At 44.6% G+C, this 17,256-nt stretch overlaps 1 protein-coding gene across 16 annotated transcripts in view; it reads right to left on the reverse strand.

Moving 5' to 3' along the window:
- Nucleotides 1–3,230: 3,230 nt before the first annotated feature.
- kiaa1109 (KIAA1109 ortholog) overlaps nt 3,231–17,256 on the reverse strand; it is a 75,884-nt gene continuing 61,858 nt past the window's right edge. For 11 of the 16 annotated variants that reach the window (XM_035611456.2, XM_035611459.2, XM_035611469.2 and 8 more), the window contains 15 exons: nt 16,249–16,444; nt 15,833–16,033; nt 15,329–15,505; nt 13,620–13,757; nt 12,917–13,162; nt 12,608–12,761; nt 11,123–11,280; nt 10,099–10,288; nt 8,807–9,024; nt 8,177–8,452; nt 7,857–8,060; nt 7,139–7,333; nt 6,180–6,314; nt 5,125–5,290; nt 3,231–4,523 (listed from right to left, as the gene is read on the reverse strand). In XM_035611456.2, coding sequence (XP_035467349.2) covers nt 4,307–4,523; nt 5,125–5,290; nt 6,180–6,314; nt 7,139–7,333; nt 7,857–8,060; nt 8,177–8,452; nt 8,807–9,024; nt 10,099–10,288; nt 11,123–11,280; nt 12,608–12,761; nt 12,917–13,162; nt 13,620–13,757; nt 15,329–15,505; nt 15,833–16,033; nt 16,249–16,444 — 2,871 coding nt within the window. In that variant the 3' untranslated portion in view covers nt 3,231–4,306. The remainder of the gene's footprint in view (nt 4,524–5,124; nt 5,291–6,179; nt 6,315–7,138; nt 7,334–7,856; nt 8,061–8,176; nt 8,453–8,806; nt 9,025–10,098; nt 10,289–11,122; nt 11,281–12,607; nt 12,762–12,916; nt 13,163–13,619; nt 13,758–15,328; nt 15,506–15,832; nt 16,034–16,248; nt 16,445–17,256) is intronic. The other 5 variants (XM_035611470.2, XM_047327257.1, XM_035611458.2 and 2 more) reach the window with 3 other exon arrangements.

Here is a 17,256-nt window from a genome sequence, read left to right on the forward strand (position 1 = left end):
GCTTTGTTCCTTTGCCCTTCCGCTCCCATTTTGTAACCTCCTTAATGAGCTTTTATCTCAGTCCAATTTCAACTTGGTCGGATTTTCTCTAATAAATGTTCAAAACAAGAAAAGAGAGTGAGAAAAATATTAAAAACTGCTGTCCAAATGGTTCCCACTTTCAATAAAGCAGGATTATAAGGCGTTCTCAGCTTGTACTCAATGGCGGTACTGGTGGTTAATAAACAATTTGTTGACGCTGTAAACCAGTGACAATCTATTGAGAACCGCGTTGAGATCGCGAGACATCCGTTTGGCTGCTGTTCGTCTTTGCTTCGGTAATAATATACTTTACAATGTAATATATGAATTACTAAAGGGCTTCTTAACCACACCATTGAGTCTTTGGCATTTTAGGAAAAATTGTCTTTCTTGCAAAGAGAGAAACGGTGAAATGAGAAGACCGACAACACCTTCATGTCAGTCCGGGGAGATAGTCACTCATTCAAATGGTCATCTTGTAAAAAACAAACTACGCTTGGTTTACAGATACGTCCTAGGAGGCACGGGGACACGTCATCAGTGATGTTCCGGAGTCTCGCAAAACATCAGACGAACTCCCAGCAGGGCTGGCCAGCTTTTGTTAGCTCCAGTGATGCCCAGTGAGGTGTACCTTGCACACTGAGCGGCCAGCAAAGCCTCAACACCCCCAGCTCACTGGGCGCACGGCGAGGCTTCCATCCACGACTCGGGCATGGCCCCTCCAGCTTTCGTGGTACTTGGACGGCTTCCCGCTCGTCCTACCAGGGGACGGTTCTGCTCTACCTAGAGCACCTGCTTAGAAGAGGCAGATGTCGGCACCACATCTTGGCCTCAGAGACTTTGCCGCCTGCCCGGGTCTACTCGCGGCTCCCAGGCCAGCGCCGGGGCTCAGCTGTTGATGTAGGCCGAAGCTCGGGCTTCTCTCCAGCCCTGACGAGGGGGCGACGTTCCTGTGGCCGTCACGTCACGCGCGGCTCGCGGCAGTTTGTTGCTTCCCCCACACAGTGCCGCACTGACCCAGCCACCGACGGAGGTAACAACTGATTTTTCCTCTCGAGGATCTCCACAGTTGACGCGGTCACCTCATTGGCGAGCAGAGGCCAGAGGATACGGGGCAAGACACCATGTTGGTATCGCCAAGTCTTGAACCTGCCAGGTGGGCCAGATCTGTCCACTGTGGTGAGCCAGGTCTCAAGCTTCTTCGTCGATGTTCCATGAGGCTGCCGTCAAAACCCTTGCCAGGGAGCTTGTGACTTGAAAAAAAGCGAAAAACTTGTCCACCACCTTACCCCTCCCCAACACCATGGCACTGGACTTGGCTGCTTTGCAGCTCCTTCTTGCCCAGTAGATGAGCTCTGCCAGGCCCTGGAGGGTCCACCTGCCACCAGGCACGGACGTAGTTGTGACAGTCAGGTCATCCCTGCAGGCTCGGATGGGGGGGGGGGGGGGGGTTGCCGAATACCAGAATTGGACAGCAGGCATCAGCACATAGTCTAAGCTGCCTTGGCGGCCATTTTCATGGCTACGACCTTCTTGGCCGAAGCTGTTGGCGGGCGACAATCGCCACATGTGCTCTGGCAAGAATGTACCACAGAAAACTGCTTTATGTTGAAGATTTTCATATTCTGCGGAGAAATCATTTGAAAAGGATTACAATATGCTCCTCCGGACTGTCTTACCCTCTCCCACATTATAATGACCACTTCTCGATGTTTCTGTCTCTTTCTTATGCTGGTCACTTCATTGCCTGATTCCAGGCCAGGAAAACAGGCAATTTAAGATATTCCACATGACTGGCCACCACATTAGTTTTTAATGTTTTCTCTTCTTTTTCTATTTCATAATTCAGTAGCAGGACAGAAGTAGGGAGCTTCTGTATCATTAAGTCGGGGTTCAGTTTGTGGGACGACTGCCTTTTGACACCACTTACTGGTCACTCACTTGTCTTTAATGATGTCAATGTGTGTTTACTGTAGCTCTACTAAGTGACAGACATGAAAGGAATACAGTGCAGACATAGGGAAAATAAAAATAAAAATCACTTCAAAAGGCGCGTGTGTGCGCAGCAGGATAGGATGAAAATAAAAAAATAATGTCCGGCCCGGGCAAACAAGAGCAAAGACTTGGAGGGTGCTCTCACGCTGGGCTGTCTGGATCTCCTCTGGCGACACTGCTGTAGTCTCACAGCAGACATCACAGAGGAAGCCCGCAGTTCTCTTCCTCGCCGCGGCGCCACTGTGCTCCTCTTCACCCGCCAACGCACCATCAAAAATGCATCCCGTGGCACGGAATCAAAAGTGGAACACGGCTCGTGGTGTGGGGGAGTGATTAGCTCTGGCGCGGGGAAGTCTTACCGTCAGTGTGCTGCATGAACAAAACTCCGTGGCGAGCACAGCGGACCTTTTTACGGATTGGGGGGCTTGGGGCAAAGTTTTCTGACAAACACCTGAAAGGAACTAGCGGCAGTTGTTGAAGATAGTGAATTTTGCAGACTTACACGTGCACTAATTAATTTACCTAAAAGCCCGGAACAAAAACAAATTACATCCTGCGGGGGGGAAAATGTATTACTGCCGATGCCATTAAAGCTTTGATTCAAACAATGGGATGCATTTTTTCCAGAGAGATAACCCAATCCCGGTTCATTTAAGTTCCATTTTAAATTCTCAACGCCTAGCACACAGAGTAATGCATTTCACGGATTGGAAAATGAGCAGCGCAAGGCCCAGTGGCTTTTAGATAACAACTGGAATTACTGCCTCGTGGTTGGATGTCTCTCCGCCGACCAGTTGAGTCGCAGGGCATTTGTTCACCCCCTTGTGACTTACACTTCCATACAGTTGAACGTGTCACAAAAGATAGATCTAAAATTAAAAAAGGGTTGGTGGTCAGAATCGAAGCAGCAGAGGCTCAGATGTCAGGGGGACACTGGTGCGAGTCTCCAAAAAACGCTGATTAATACGTTTACCATGATTTTACCATCTCCATACCTCCGGTTGGTCACATCAACTCTCTGTCCAAGCTGATGCCAGGATGACCCGGATGACATCACTATGACATCATCAGAGTTGTATTTTTTTTTTTTCCCCACTTAAAAAAAAAAGTTTCACAGGGTTAGGTAAAATTTGACCTTTAACAACGGTTTCACATCACTTCTTAAATGTTAAAATAGCAAAACCAAAATGAACATAATCGATGTTAGCTCTATCTAAAATTGAATGGCAATATTTTTTATTAAGTTAGGAAATCAACACATTTAAGAAATTCAATTATATACACTGATACTACTATGGATTAAAAAAAAATTGACAAAAATATGCTTGACACACCAAGCAATGTGTTATAGACTTTTGCATTTCACATACCCATAAATAATAATAATCTTGGTTCAAGTTAAAATTACAAGTTCATGTCATTGTCATGACTTCAAACCTCCCTGTATTTATTTGTTCACCTCAAAAAATAAAAATAGAAAATAATAAAAATTAAAAAAAAATAATAATTCAAGAACACTGTCGCTGATCTGTTCTTCTGGTCTTAAAGGACCAGTGCGTAGGGGGTTTGGGGGGGATCTAGTGGTGAAGTTTCGGTATTGCAACCAACTGAATGTGTTTGGTTTGTCTGTTCTGGGCTACTGTAGAAACATGGCGGAGAGGACCCGCTCCTTATATAGATATAAAGGGCTCATTCGGAGGTAACAAAAACAAAAACCATCTCTTACTATTGCTAATGAAAACATAATTACATATTACATCCCATCGCTGCCAATAGAACCCGGAATCATACACACTGGACCTTTAAATGTGATAAAAACTAGGCCATAAAATACATTAAGCATATCTACCATGTGTTCCATGGGAAACAAAGAAAAGGCAATGGTTTTAATAAATCATTTCTCATGAAATATTGGTAAGCCTTAAAATAAAAACTTTCAAGCGATTTCAGTGAGGTCATTTTACGACAGGTAAAAAGAGGTGGGGGGGGGGGGGGGGGGAGTCACCAGTGAAGCGGGGGGGAAAAATAACACCAACATTTGCTGCTTTTATCCAAAAATATACAGAAAAAGAACCGGTGCAAAGTGCTTTAGTCGGAGATGCCGGTGGCAGGGCACCGCCGTAAAACAGCCACGCCAAGAAATTCACAGGGTTTAGCAGGTGAAACGAGCCTGTTGAGTTTGTTGTACAGTAGTAGCCATTGTCTTACGATAAATCCAGTGTTTTTGTTACCTGCAGAGAATGTACACAGCTTTTGATTACGGCGGTTACGCCGAGCGGGGTTTCTTTCCTCAGTGTTCCTCCTTGTCGCGGCCCTTCTTCTCCTTCTCGTCTTGCAGGGCGGTGCCCAGCTTCTTGATGAGCACCGACAGCACCTTGTCCAGCGGGTCCATCACGCCCCTCTGCAGCCACTTGGGAATCGTGGTCCGGGCGTGGTGGAAGCCGAGCTTCTGCAGGATGTAGTCCACGCCCACTGGGTCAATCTTGCGCCCTGTCCAGGAGATGAGCCTGGAGACGGGAGAGGGACAGAGGGAGTTACATTTATTAGCTCTATCTCAATCAGTTTGTAACATAAAATTTAGGTTTCACATTGATCCATTGCTAGTGCTGTCAACATTAACGCTTGAATTCAGAACTTTTACTTGTAATAAGAGTGTTTTGTAAAAAGCCTTTATTGTATAATCCTTCCACCTCAGGCTTAAAAGCAACCTGAAATAAATATAAATCAGAGACTAACGCAATAAAATCAGCTCGAAATGATGTTTCATTGTGTCCTTTACATTCCTCTGTTTCTAATCAAAACAAAGAAAGCGAGAGAAAGAAATGTGACTTGGTATCTTGACTATTTTTTTTTTCTTTCTTTCTGTCCAATGATGCATGACAGCTTGGTGAATCTGGATTTTAATGTTTGGTTTGTGATTCATCAGGCAATTATGGCATGGTCATGAGGATATCCTCTCCAGTGCCAGCTTCTCGCACGCCCTCTTCTTTCTCCTCCAATGGTTTTGAATCAGCGCCGACCGACTTTGACGGCATCAAGTGAAAGGACGTGGGCCCCGCTGACGAAAATACACTCCACGTGTCTACGGTGCGGCGGAGCGGAGCTCACCTGAGAGTCGGCTCCAGGTGCCAGGTGTTGCACATGAACTCCCTCCAGTCCACCGTGGTGTAGTTGATGCCGTCGTCCTTGTCCTTGTCCGAGGCGCTGTCGTCGTGCAGGGCAGTGGGGCTTTTCTGGCCGGGCCGGGTGGCGAACATTCGCGGGGCAAACAGCGCTGAGGAAACACACACACAGGGAGGACGAGAGGTGATAAGGCTGTGGCTTCAAACTCTCCGCCTCTATCGTGATTTTCTACACAAATAACATCCACCATTGGGCGATCATCCAATGGTGGATCACCACCATTATTATCACATCACTGAAAGTGCAGTCTGAACCTCCATAGTTTGGACCTAGACTTCTACTCGCATTGAAATACCCACCTGCCCCATTTCACCGAATCAGGATTAATCAAACATGAACATTCCCACCGCTCGCCTCTTTTCGCTTTCTGCTCAGACACACACACACACACACACACACACACACACACACACACACACACACACACACACACACACACACACACACACACACACACACACACACACACACACACACACACACACACACACACACACACACACACACACACACACACACTAGCAGCGGAACAAAGTGGTGGCACCATCTTAATTGTCATGAAGAATGCATGGTCGCTGGCATAACGAGTGGTATTTGTTCCTTTGTGACAAAGGCGAACCCATTAAAATGCAGGCAGCGCCGGGCTCCTTGACCTCCCCCCGCTGCGTGTGGAAAATAACACTCAGCCGCCTGCGTTTCACGCTGCTCGCTGAGAATGTGTCCGACCGCATGCAAACAGCTCCGTGGGTTTCCGGACGCACACAGACGTGGGTCCGTGTTATTGTTATTTCTCTTTGGATGCTTTCATGAGTCATTTTTTCTTGACGTGCAGCACAATGGCTGGTTGCGAGCTGTCACTCTTGGGGAACATCATTATCGCTGCCACACCTGTCGCACATGACAGAGTGCGGACAGTTGGAAGAAGTCGACTAAACTGACCGGGAGAGTACGTGAATGAATGAGGGAGTGCAAGCGCAGACCTTTCTCCTTCTCCTTCAGATAGGCCGACACCAGGTCATGAAGGAACATGATGAGCTCCGCGTCCATGGTGACGCAGATGTGGTCGGTGAATTCCGTCACGACGCTGCACTCCACCTTGGGCTTGCTGTCGGAGTCTGGATCACACGGGGGAAAAAAAGATCAGGACCAGAGACAAGTCATTGCCTGTTTTAATGAGCAATATCATCTTTCAAATATGTTGTTTTGTTTATTTATTCAGGAAACCTCAGAATCCTGAATTTTAAAAAATTGAATCTAATATATACACATTTTCATCAAATTTAAGGAGTAGTTATTTCAGAGTCAGCGACCGGCCTTCATTAATGCCTGGCCATGCCACAGGCTGTTATTTGAAACACGGACATTGTTTGAATATCAGCTTTTATATTCGTTAAGCACCAGGAGAGAAGTAGGTGTTTAAAAAAAAATGCCTGATACCCAACTTTGGACTTAGACCACATTTCAGCAAACTTTATAAGTACAATTTTTTTTTGAAATACTTTATTTCGAACATTTAAAAAAACATAGAAATAATAAAAATATGTGAATATATACATATATACATACATATATATATATATATATATATATATATATATATATATATATATACATATATATATACATATATATATATATATATATATATATATATATATATACATATATGGAATAAACAATTATAATTCAAAAAATATGCCTGCTGTGTACATCACAGTCTTTCACAAAATAATAAACATCATTTGTCTGAAAAGGAGGAGAAGCAACATGCCTATCCCCATTCTATGAAACAATTGTTTTAATAATAGTAATCAATAATCTGTTGTTTTCATAGCAGAGAACAAATAAAACATAACTCTGCATTACATTGTTGTATCTAATGATGCTGAGTTCATTTTGTTTATTATAACCTTATTTCCTTGATGTGCAGTTACTGTACCTGTGAGAGATGGTTCCTCTGGGTCTTGTACATGGATGGACTTGAAGTCCAGCTGCATTCTGGGTAGAGCAAATATAGTCTCCGTCTCGTGGTTGTAGCTGGAGGAGCTGCGGAAGCTGCTCAGCAGACTGGCGCTTTTGGCAGCCGCTCCGCTCTCCTGGTTGTTGGCTTCCACGTTCCTGAGCAAGTTCAGCTCTGAAGCGGGAGATAAGGCAAGTGAAAAAACTCTGTAGAGTTTTAAGGCCGCGTTCACGCGTCTCCGCTTCGTTAAATACTATCTGCACCTATTTTACATTCGAGATAACACGTGGCGGCGGCTGCAAGGCAGACACAAAGTAGCTCTTCTGTCTGTCGGATTTAGTCAGAGGATGAGAAAAATCTGAAAGCCACCGTTTTTAAACTCAGTTGCCAGTTTATTAGGTACAGCTATCTAAAACTAATGTTGTCTATTACAACAGTACTGCATTAATGTTGAAGATTTTGCAGGCGGCAAATGTTAGTGTTATTTTTCCCCCCGCTTCACTGGTGACTCCAAATGTGTCATGTTCAGTCATAGCAGGACTCTGACTTAAAACTGATCCAAGTGAGGAAAATGGGGCACTGGCACTGTACTCAGATTTGGCTGATACTGTTAGTTGAGGTATTGGAGATGTGTGATGACATCAGGATACAATGTACAGTAAATGATTCACAAAAAAGAAAGAAAAAGGTAGGTTACCTTCGTTCCTCATGGCCGTGACGTAGTTGAACCATTCTTTGACGGTAGCAACGCCATGTGGAGGGTTTTCATGCCGCCGGCGGGTTATTTTGGTTATGGTGGCCATCGGGCTCTCAAGTGCTCCACAGGGTTTTGTGACCATGGTGTTGTGACCAAGATGGAAATCCAGTGTTTGAACAATGTAGGTAGAAACATCTTTGGAGCCTGGATGTATCAGAAACAAATATCAGTTATTGTCTGCTAATGATCATTATCACAGTGTGTGTTTTTCCAACTGAATATCTGGTGTGAACAATAGCCCCTTTGGCAATGTTAAGTACCTGAAATGAACATTTTCTCCTCACCGTCCTCCCAGATCTTCTGAGCCTCGGTCCAGAAGGCGATGTTGGGTTCTTCCAGGTGGAATAGAGCCCAGGACTTGGAGCGGAAGTTGGGCCCGTGGAAGCAGGCCAGGGTCATGTGATTTCCGTGGAGGCTCATCGAGCCGCCCAGCTGCACGGCGTCCTCGGGCAGCGGCATCTGGAAGAGGGAGATGTGGCAGCCGGCGATTACCTTCAGCACCCCTGGCCAGTGGCGGTGATGGGCCGCATCCATGTCTGCGAAGGGCACAGGGACATCAGTGACAGGAATATGAGGTGTATTGCTGGTACTCACAGGATCAGATTTTTGCGTACAATATTATGTTGTTTTCATCCTTTTTTTTTTTTTAAATTCTGTGCTTCTTTGTTTTTAATTATCTAGAGAAATTGTTTGCTAACATACAGACGGTAAACAAGTTTGTCAACGGTTTGAAAAAGTGGTGTACAAAATAAGCTTATTAGAATTACAAATCATTTCACTTCCTACGACCAGCAGGACTGCCCAAAACACGTGCCTCGCATTTCATTAGCATGCCACAGTCTGCGTTAAATATTTCATCCAGCAGTATGGAAAAAAAGAGTCGTGCTCACAAAGCTCAGCGGTTCCTTTCTCCGTGTTGATGACGGGGGTTTTGGGCGGCAGGTAGGGCCCGGGGCCCCAGGTGGAGAGGGCGCGCTTGCTGGTGTCGAACTGCTGAGTGAAAAACTCCTGCAGCTTCATGCCGATCTTGATGAGGTCCGGCGTGGTGGAGCGTGAAATGATCACCTGGAAAATGTCCCACTGCAAGTCTCCGTGGATGAAGATCTCACTGGAAGGAGCGTCGGGGAAAAGATTGTGTGTGTGTGTGTGTGAGTGTGTGTGTGTGTGGGGGGGGGGGATGGAATAGATTATTAAAAATGGAGGAGGCAAAGGAAGGCAATTAAAGCAGGTAGAAATGTGATGTGGATTAAATAAAAAAACGCATTGTAAAAGTCTATAAACACTCCGGCCCAGTATTTGTCACACCGTGACAAAGTATTCTGAATCGTTGGCAATAAGACGTCGAAACTTGTTTTTATTTCCGGCCTTTAGGAACTATAATGTCATTCTGGCGGAGAAGAAATACACCTGCACGTTCGAGCAGTCCAAATGCAGAGATTAGAAGATATCCGCCTCCTGACTGCAAACACGCCGTTTAAACAAATGGGACCAAATGTTACCAATGTCAAATTATTCTTCACGATCATCCAGAACAGAAGAAAACACAGTGTGCACAGTGTTTTAAGTGGATTAATTTTATCCAAAGTATCAAACAAAATCCTGCACACCAGCCAACTTGCAATAATAAATGTAATTGCAACGTTTCGGTGCTTGACCTTTCTCTGGCAAATGTTCCCCTTTATTAAAATCCACTTGATAGCTCACGAATTTACTTGCTTAATAGGGGTCGACCGATTAGGCTTTTCCCCTGCCGATACCGATTATTACTAATCTAAGAGGCCGATATTTGAAAAAATATTTGTAAAAAGTGTCAAAAGGCGTCAAAAAATTTAGAATAATACAAACACTTCACACAACACTTTGGTGAAATGCCTTAAGGCATATGTTTCATTTACAGAACGTTTCAATATGACCTTAACACACAAAGTGCAGGGAGCTACGAGTAGCATTATCATGAAGTGGAACAGACAAACATTGATGGGACATTGCCAAAAGCCCAGAGAGTGGAGACTGCGGCTGCATCAGAGCCAAAGTAGCTCATTTTTGTAATGAAATTATCGGCAAATCTGCTTAAAAAATGGCAGATAACGATAATAATTGGACGACCACTACTTGCTAGTATGGTGAAGCCCATTGTTGTATTTCAAGAACCGCAGGTGATTCAGCTGACATCCTTTCGTACCTCTTCTCTGACAGGCTGGTGTCGACCGTGCACAGGTTGACCTTCCATTCGTCCTGCAGCTGCAGGTCGGCGTTACTGAACACTCCCATCAGGATACTGGAGCCCATGTAGTCCACGCGGGCCTCCGTGGAGCCCATGGTGATCTGGATCTTGTGGCTGGGTTGTTGGTTTGGGTGTTCAGAGATGTGGGCTGGGAAGCAGACGGGAAGGGTTCAGGATTTTGGGTTATTCGGTAAAAAAAAATGATGTCAAACTTGATGAGGACATTTTGGAGTAAAAAGAATACAGGGGTTGTTATTTAAAATGTATGTTTGGGAGCACGACATACAGTGGATTGCAAAAAGATTAAACCTGTCAGTTTTTTTTTTTGTCAACAAACATTTAAATGAAACAAAAGTTCTCCAAAATGTTGTCAAGATATTCAAGTGTCAAGACACTTTCATTACACCTTGCCTCATATTGTGAAATCAGTATGAAAAAATTATGCCCACTCAGGAATGAGGGAGCGCCTCATACAAAAATGATACGAAAATAGTTAATTGTTGGTTAATTAAGTAGTTTTACTTCATTTATCATAATGTAATAAAACTAACGGTGTAATTGCAGTTTGCTTGTCTTACACATGGGCAAAAAAATCTAATATTTCATATTCCATGAGTTTTTGCTTAACAAAACACAGTGTAGAACAGCAGTGGCAGTCCACGGACTGCCGTCTGCTACATGAAACAAACCTACCAAAGAAGAACGAACATTCATGTGCACATGCCAAGACAAATTTTCACTTCAGAATATGTTGTATTTACGAATGTGTGCGACATGTATAAATGCCCTGGATGACTTTATTCAAACAACCACATGCAAGATGCAAGCGCAAAATAAGTGAGAGTGTTTCTACATCCATATTTCATCACTGCGCTGAACTCTGGCTCGGCTCCATATCCGCAGTTTAACACTCGAGTTGCTAACGAGCTGTGGAAGAAAAAAAACACCAGATGTCTGAGGAGGTGACGCTTTGTTTACTTACAGACCATCTCCAGGGTGTTCACGTCTATATTGCCCCCCACCACGCCGCCCTTGGAGTCGAGCTTGGAGCGGCCGAGGCCGACGGACATGCTGATCTCCCGGTCTCGGTTGCTGCCGACGGAGAGCCGGCCCTGGCTCTTCAGCCCGCTGGTGGTCCAGCTGCGGGGAGCAAACAACGGTGAACGTTGCCTGAAAACGCTGCTGAATAATGTACCGAGGGCTCGCGACGAAGCAGAAACAACTTGTCCGGGAATAAACGCAGGACTGACAAGGGAAGCGGTCAGAAAACCCTCAAGTTCTGACTGTGAATGACACATGTTTGTGTTGAGAAGGCATCATTACCCCAATGTGTCAATTTAACATGCCGTTATTAGACCATCATCTCCAAGTACAGCTTTGTGGTCAATACAATTCTTGTTTCATAAGACTCAAATTACACATACAGGTTTTCATGTAGGACAGATAAATAATGTAAGTAGAGCTGGAGAGGCAGGAGGTATGTGTGTGGGTTTGCTCAGAGAGCCCACACATTTCCAGAGTGTTTTTTGGTTGTTTCTTTTTACTGAAGACCCAGAGCTCATAAAAAAACAGCAGTTATGAGAGTTTGTCACTGATTCAGCAGGATTTTATGCTCTTCTACCTTAACTGTAGAAAAGAAAGGTTGAAACAAGTGGTGACCAGTTAAATCCGAGTATACACGTAATGAATTGAGCCCAATAAGAGCGGGCAATAAATGTCCAGAATATCACACGGTGAACAGATGTGTAGCAGACAATAAGAATCAAAAATGCATCAGCAAAAAGAAAAAATTCTAGGTTCTTTTTCACAGGTGACACGAATCCCTCCACGACTCGTTTGTCAGAATTTAAGTTTGAGGCCAATTTGAAGCAACACCCAGAGGATCTCGTCACACAAGCCCTGCGGGTGGAAATGATATGGGCGCCTGCTCATCGTATAAATATTTATTGGCTATTGCGTCACCCGTTCTGTGTTTGCTGAGAAGGTACTGAATATTTGTTTTCATTCGCAATGAACTGTGAAAAAAAACATTCTTGAAATAGGGTCACATCCTAAACTATTTTTAAAATAAGGAAAACAACAAGGGAGTACACATGATAAGCGGGAAAATGCTCTGCGCTGGCTCGGCCACTGTTCTCCTATAGCGGGAGTGGTGGCGCCCAACTACTGTAGGCGACACACGCTTCCCACCTGAAACTGCTCTCAAAGTTATTTATTTGACTTTAACCCTGGTTGCCGATGACCTTGAAAAGCCTAACCAATGAGATAACCTCTGTATGCAACGTAACCCGAAGGCGACAGGCAGAAGAGATTGAAGAGAAACTCATCCTCTGTTCAGCAAAGACCAAATTTCTTACTCTTAATCCAATTACAGCAGTTTTCAGGCTCTATGCAAAGCTAAGCGTCTCCTCAAACTAACAGCGGAAACAGAGTATTCACATGAAAAGGTGCTGAAACTGTGACTTACGTATTGTTTCCCATCACATTGCTCATGTTCATTTGCACGGTGAGCTGCTTCAGGTTGATGGCAAACACCACCAACGTCTCCCACGGCGCCCCCTGCTGCCCTGCTGCTTTACCGTTTTTACTGAAGGAGGGGGTGGACGTTTTCGTCACCGAATCTGGACCAAAATGAATAAAGATGAGATATAAGACGGTGAAGGGCATATTTATATTTTCCACTATCACTTACTGGTTTTGGAAATTGCTCTTTAACATCTGAATTGTGCTTTTGCACATTCTGTATTTCGTTAACTACTAGGAGCATTGTAATCACCTCTCCTGGGAGCCGAGGAATCTGACACGCTCCTCGTGCGGCCGGGTGCGGGTGACTTGAGGTGGCCGAGGCCGCCCGGGGACACGCTGCTTCCGGCAGAGTGCTCCGAAAACACGTTGGGGGACTTGGGCATGTGCTGCGTCCCAGTGCTGCCATCCCACGTCCTCCAGTAGGCTTTCCGGCAGGACTCGGGGGACAGGTGTTGCGTGACGTTTTCGGCAGAGTCGGGGGTGGCGGGGCCGGAGGCTGAGGCGAAGGTAAAGGTTGAGAGATGTACAGTGAGTAAAGCTTTGCAAATGTCAACAAAAAGCAAGCGGGAGGAAACGTTGGCTGAGGAAAGGTCAGCGTGATGGGATATTAAAAATAAACACTGCAGAGAATTGTAGACAATTGGAATGCACTTGCATAGTTCTGCATACGGTAAAAAGTTTTATTCTTTTGTCAATATTAGTTATTTCACTTGACGCCATGTAGCTGTAGCACGTCTTATAAAGTTGTAGCATCACTTTCACACAAAAGTCAATAATGAACAGACTTTGAACGCTTAAAGAAAAAGAGAGAGCTGTTCATTGAGTGAGATGCCACGTGAAAGCTGAACTTTTACAACTAAAAAGATTGCCACACAAACGCTCCCCGTTGGTACAAACAAACCATTTCTCATGCGACACTCATTAGACAATCCACTGAGCAGTCAAAAAGTCACCTGGCATGTTGATCGTCTGGTCTCCGAGGAAGAGGCGTCTGGCGATACTTCGCCTGTACCAGGCTCGGGGGAAGGCCAGGATCTCACTCAGTCGCCTCATGTCGTACTTGAAGGAAGCCGAACCGATGTCACACACAGCTGAGAAGGAGAATACCGCATTTTGTTCACAAGTGTAACAATCCTACAGTACAGGCGGAAAAACTAAGCATCTTGTGCACCTAGAAATTCACTGATTGAAGAGATGAAATGTAATTTAATGTATTTTCTATGGTTGTAAAATGCCCCATTCATCGAGTCGAGCATTCACTGAGATCCTATACTGAACGTATTTCACTCTAGATGTCCTCGACTCTATTGCTACATTACATTATACTAATAGAGCGCAACATTGACTGCCCACTTTTTTGAACAGCTCCGCTTCCGGAAGTGAACCCCTTCATTTTTTCCTTTGACATTTCCTAAAATCCTTATATAAAGGGTTTTAATCCTGGAACCAAGACAACAAGATACGAGATGAATCGTTACCATAAAACGTTTAATTCTGATGAAAACAGAAGAAAAGGCAAAGGTACAAGACTGTGTACATAATTATTTTAAGAGCGTAGGAACTACTCATAAGCCATTGCGAATGCATTTCCAATGACAGTTTACCTTCTTCTTGAATTTAACCTTCATCATCATCACTGTAGTGTTTATCTTGTCTTGTCATGTATTGCAGCTTGTGTTTTGTGAGTGTATAACGACCGTAGCGTTCAGTGGTAGCAACAGATACCAGTAACTCATGCTGCCTTCCATTACGTCTCGGAACTCGGAGCTCGGAACTCCGAAGTCCGGGTTGGTGGGGTTCCTCTGACCCTCTGTGTCGCAATTACGACTCGAGAAGGCGTTCGAGTTACAACCTCCAACTCGCAGGTCTGCAATTTAGAATTCTGAGGTGTAATGGAACGAAAACCCCGACAACCGAGCTCTGGGCTCCAAGTATAAATGCAGCATCACTAGCCGACATGAAGTTTGCTGGGGTAGTAAGCGTTTCAACCAATCAGAGACGTCGATTAGGAGTTGTGGGTAGTGTAGTATTTTCCAAAGACATCGCGAATAAAGGTTGATTTCATATAGACTTGTGGCTTCTTCAGGTTCATATTCTGTCGTTTCACAACCTCGTAGCGAGTCAACCTTGGATAGTTACGACATTTTGGCTAATAATCAAAATGACAATGGAGAATATGAATAGGATTTTCACTTCCCGAACCTCACTGTTGCGCTCTAAAGAGTCCCAGATTAGGTGAAAATGCAAAAATCAAACAACGGCTCATTCAATTCAAACATCTAACTGGTCATTTGAACGTGCCTGTTGAATCAGACTGGAACAAATTGTGAAAGAAAAAAAAGAAAAAGAAAAGAAGAACCTGACAAGATGCTTTTAGTGTGTGCAGCCTCATCGATGCAGCTGAGAAGCAGCTGAGGTCGAGAACACGTCTACCTGACCTGATGACGGTTTTAAAATGAAACCAAAAGCCTGAAAATACTCTGTCCTTAAAAAAAATGTGTCTAGTATATTTTTCTGCATCTTCAAACCCCTTCATTTCTCTTGCCTGAAATTAACCTTTATAAATCCCATTGAAAGTTGGAGTAAATGAACCTTAGATTAAAGAGGAGTAATAAAATAACCTAATGCATGAGGCCGCCTTCCCCCAGGGCCGACCCCGTACCTGAGATGTTGATGAGGGTGGTGTCCATTTTGCCACCTTTGGCAGGGATGAAGCTCTCGATGAAAGTGGGGCCTCCGCTCCGCCTCATCCTGGATAAGCTGACCTTCACAAACTCCAGGTTGATGCTCAGGGAGTCCTTTCGTCCCGTCACAGACGACGGCTCCTCGTCGACTGTACCTTGAGGAAAAGGAGCCATAGTCATGATGGTGATCTTTAAATTTTAATCTGCCTCCAACCTTGGTGTCTTTTTCACTCATTAGAAAGTAGAGGAGTGAGATAATGGTGTACCCGGCACTACATGGATATTTTATAGTCGGCTGTCATGGTTATTCCCATCTCTACTACACCTAGCACGTTTGTACTGCACATGTTAATCACACCGGAACTCTTACCCAGTCTTTATCAGCTGTAATATTAGACACATTTTTTTTGTAAGAAACTGTACCGCTGTTTCATCAGCACAGAAAAAAACAACATCACAGCGGGTTTCCCCTCTTCCCGTACCCAATGGCCCTTGGCCCGGAGGCAACCCGGTAACTGCAGATTTCTGCTTTCCGGCGCCGTAGGGGTGGAAGACGTAGAGGGAGAAGTCAGACATGCAGGCGGTGAAGCTGAGGCCCGAGGAGTTACATGGGGGGCCGGTGAGGTCCGACTGACTGCTGCTGTGGCGGCTCCTGCCCAGGGGGCTCCCCAGCAACGGGGACGCTGGAAGGAGGCAGAGGAGAGAGAGTGGGGGAAGCGGAGGTATGACTGAGCGGTCTCACGCTTGCAGGAACAAATGAACTACAACAGGACAATCATCAGTGGGAACTGCGTCACAGTTTATAGGTCTGACGCCAGTCTTTTATCCCTCAAATACCTCTGCCGACATCAGAGCATCATTATTACAGTGAAACAAAACGCCGAGTCATTTTTCAGACCTTTGCTGGGAGGTGGTTTGGGGACATGTTGCCCCGGCGGGGTGGAGGTCTGCGGGTGCGGTCCGTCGGTGGGGTGAGCTCCCGTCGGGGTCTCCAATTCGCCGCGGTTGGAGGAGAACACCAGGTCTAAAGAAGGCAGCTTGAGCATACACTCCACCCGGGACATGGGCAGGCAGCTGAAGCGGATCTGAGAGGGCTGGAATCAAAAATGAGAAGAGAAGGTTTATCACCATTAAGAAGTTCACACATGACATTGGATATTTTTTAATAGATTGATATGTTGATGAGCTGCAGTAGTTATGGCAACTTAAAGGTTCCTACATGTTGTATCGTACCTCTGCAAATCTTCTGAAGAAAGTGTAATGGGAAGTAGTTGTGTATTGATATCCCGCTATAGACGATAATTATAATATTGAAAAAATGAATTGTCGATATTGTGGGTTTTTTTGTAATGATGCTGTAAATATCTGGTTCACATTATTTTTTCTACCCTACGAGCTGAGCTCAACTCATCTGTCCATTCGCTTGGAATCAGGACCAAAAGTTTAAACCATGAAAAATGATAAATGTGCATAACTGAGGGACTGTGGGGCACCTACACACAAACGGCACAGTCAGAGTGGTTTGTGTGTGTGCGTGTGTGTGTGTGTGTGTGCATTGATGAAGATGCGAACAATAGTGGGACAAATTCATTTTTAATTAATTGAAAGCTACTAGCATTAATGCTACTACTAATAATAGTTTAATACATTAATGGAAAACCGTGGTCCATTTATTATCACTCTTACCATAAATGACATCATCATCTTTCAGCACAATCCTAGTAGGTATTTGTATTTTGTAGCATTGGAGCAAAATTAATTTGCCAAAATGAGGTGACAAATTAAACAATGTAAAGATGAAACTGACTGATATTGTCATAATTATTATTATTATTATTATTGTATCGACTTTCTTTAGATGCTGTGGACATATTGTTGCAAACCGGGTCCTCGGTGTGGGAGTCGG

The sequence above is a fragment of the Scophthalmus maximus genome, chromosome 15, assembly GCF_022379125.1.
Source record: "Scophthalmus maximus strain ysfricsl-2021 chromosome 15, ASM2237912v1, whole genome shotgun sequence".
Classification (NCBI taxonomy): domain Eukaryota; kingdom Metazoa; phylum Chordata; class Actinopteri; order Pleuronectiformes; family Scophthalmidae; genus Scophthalmus; species Scophthalmus maximus.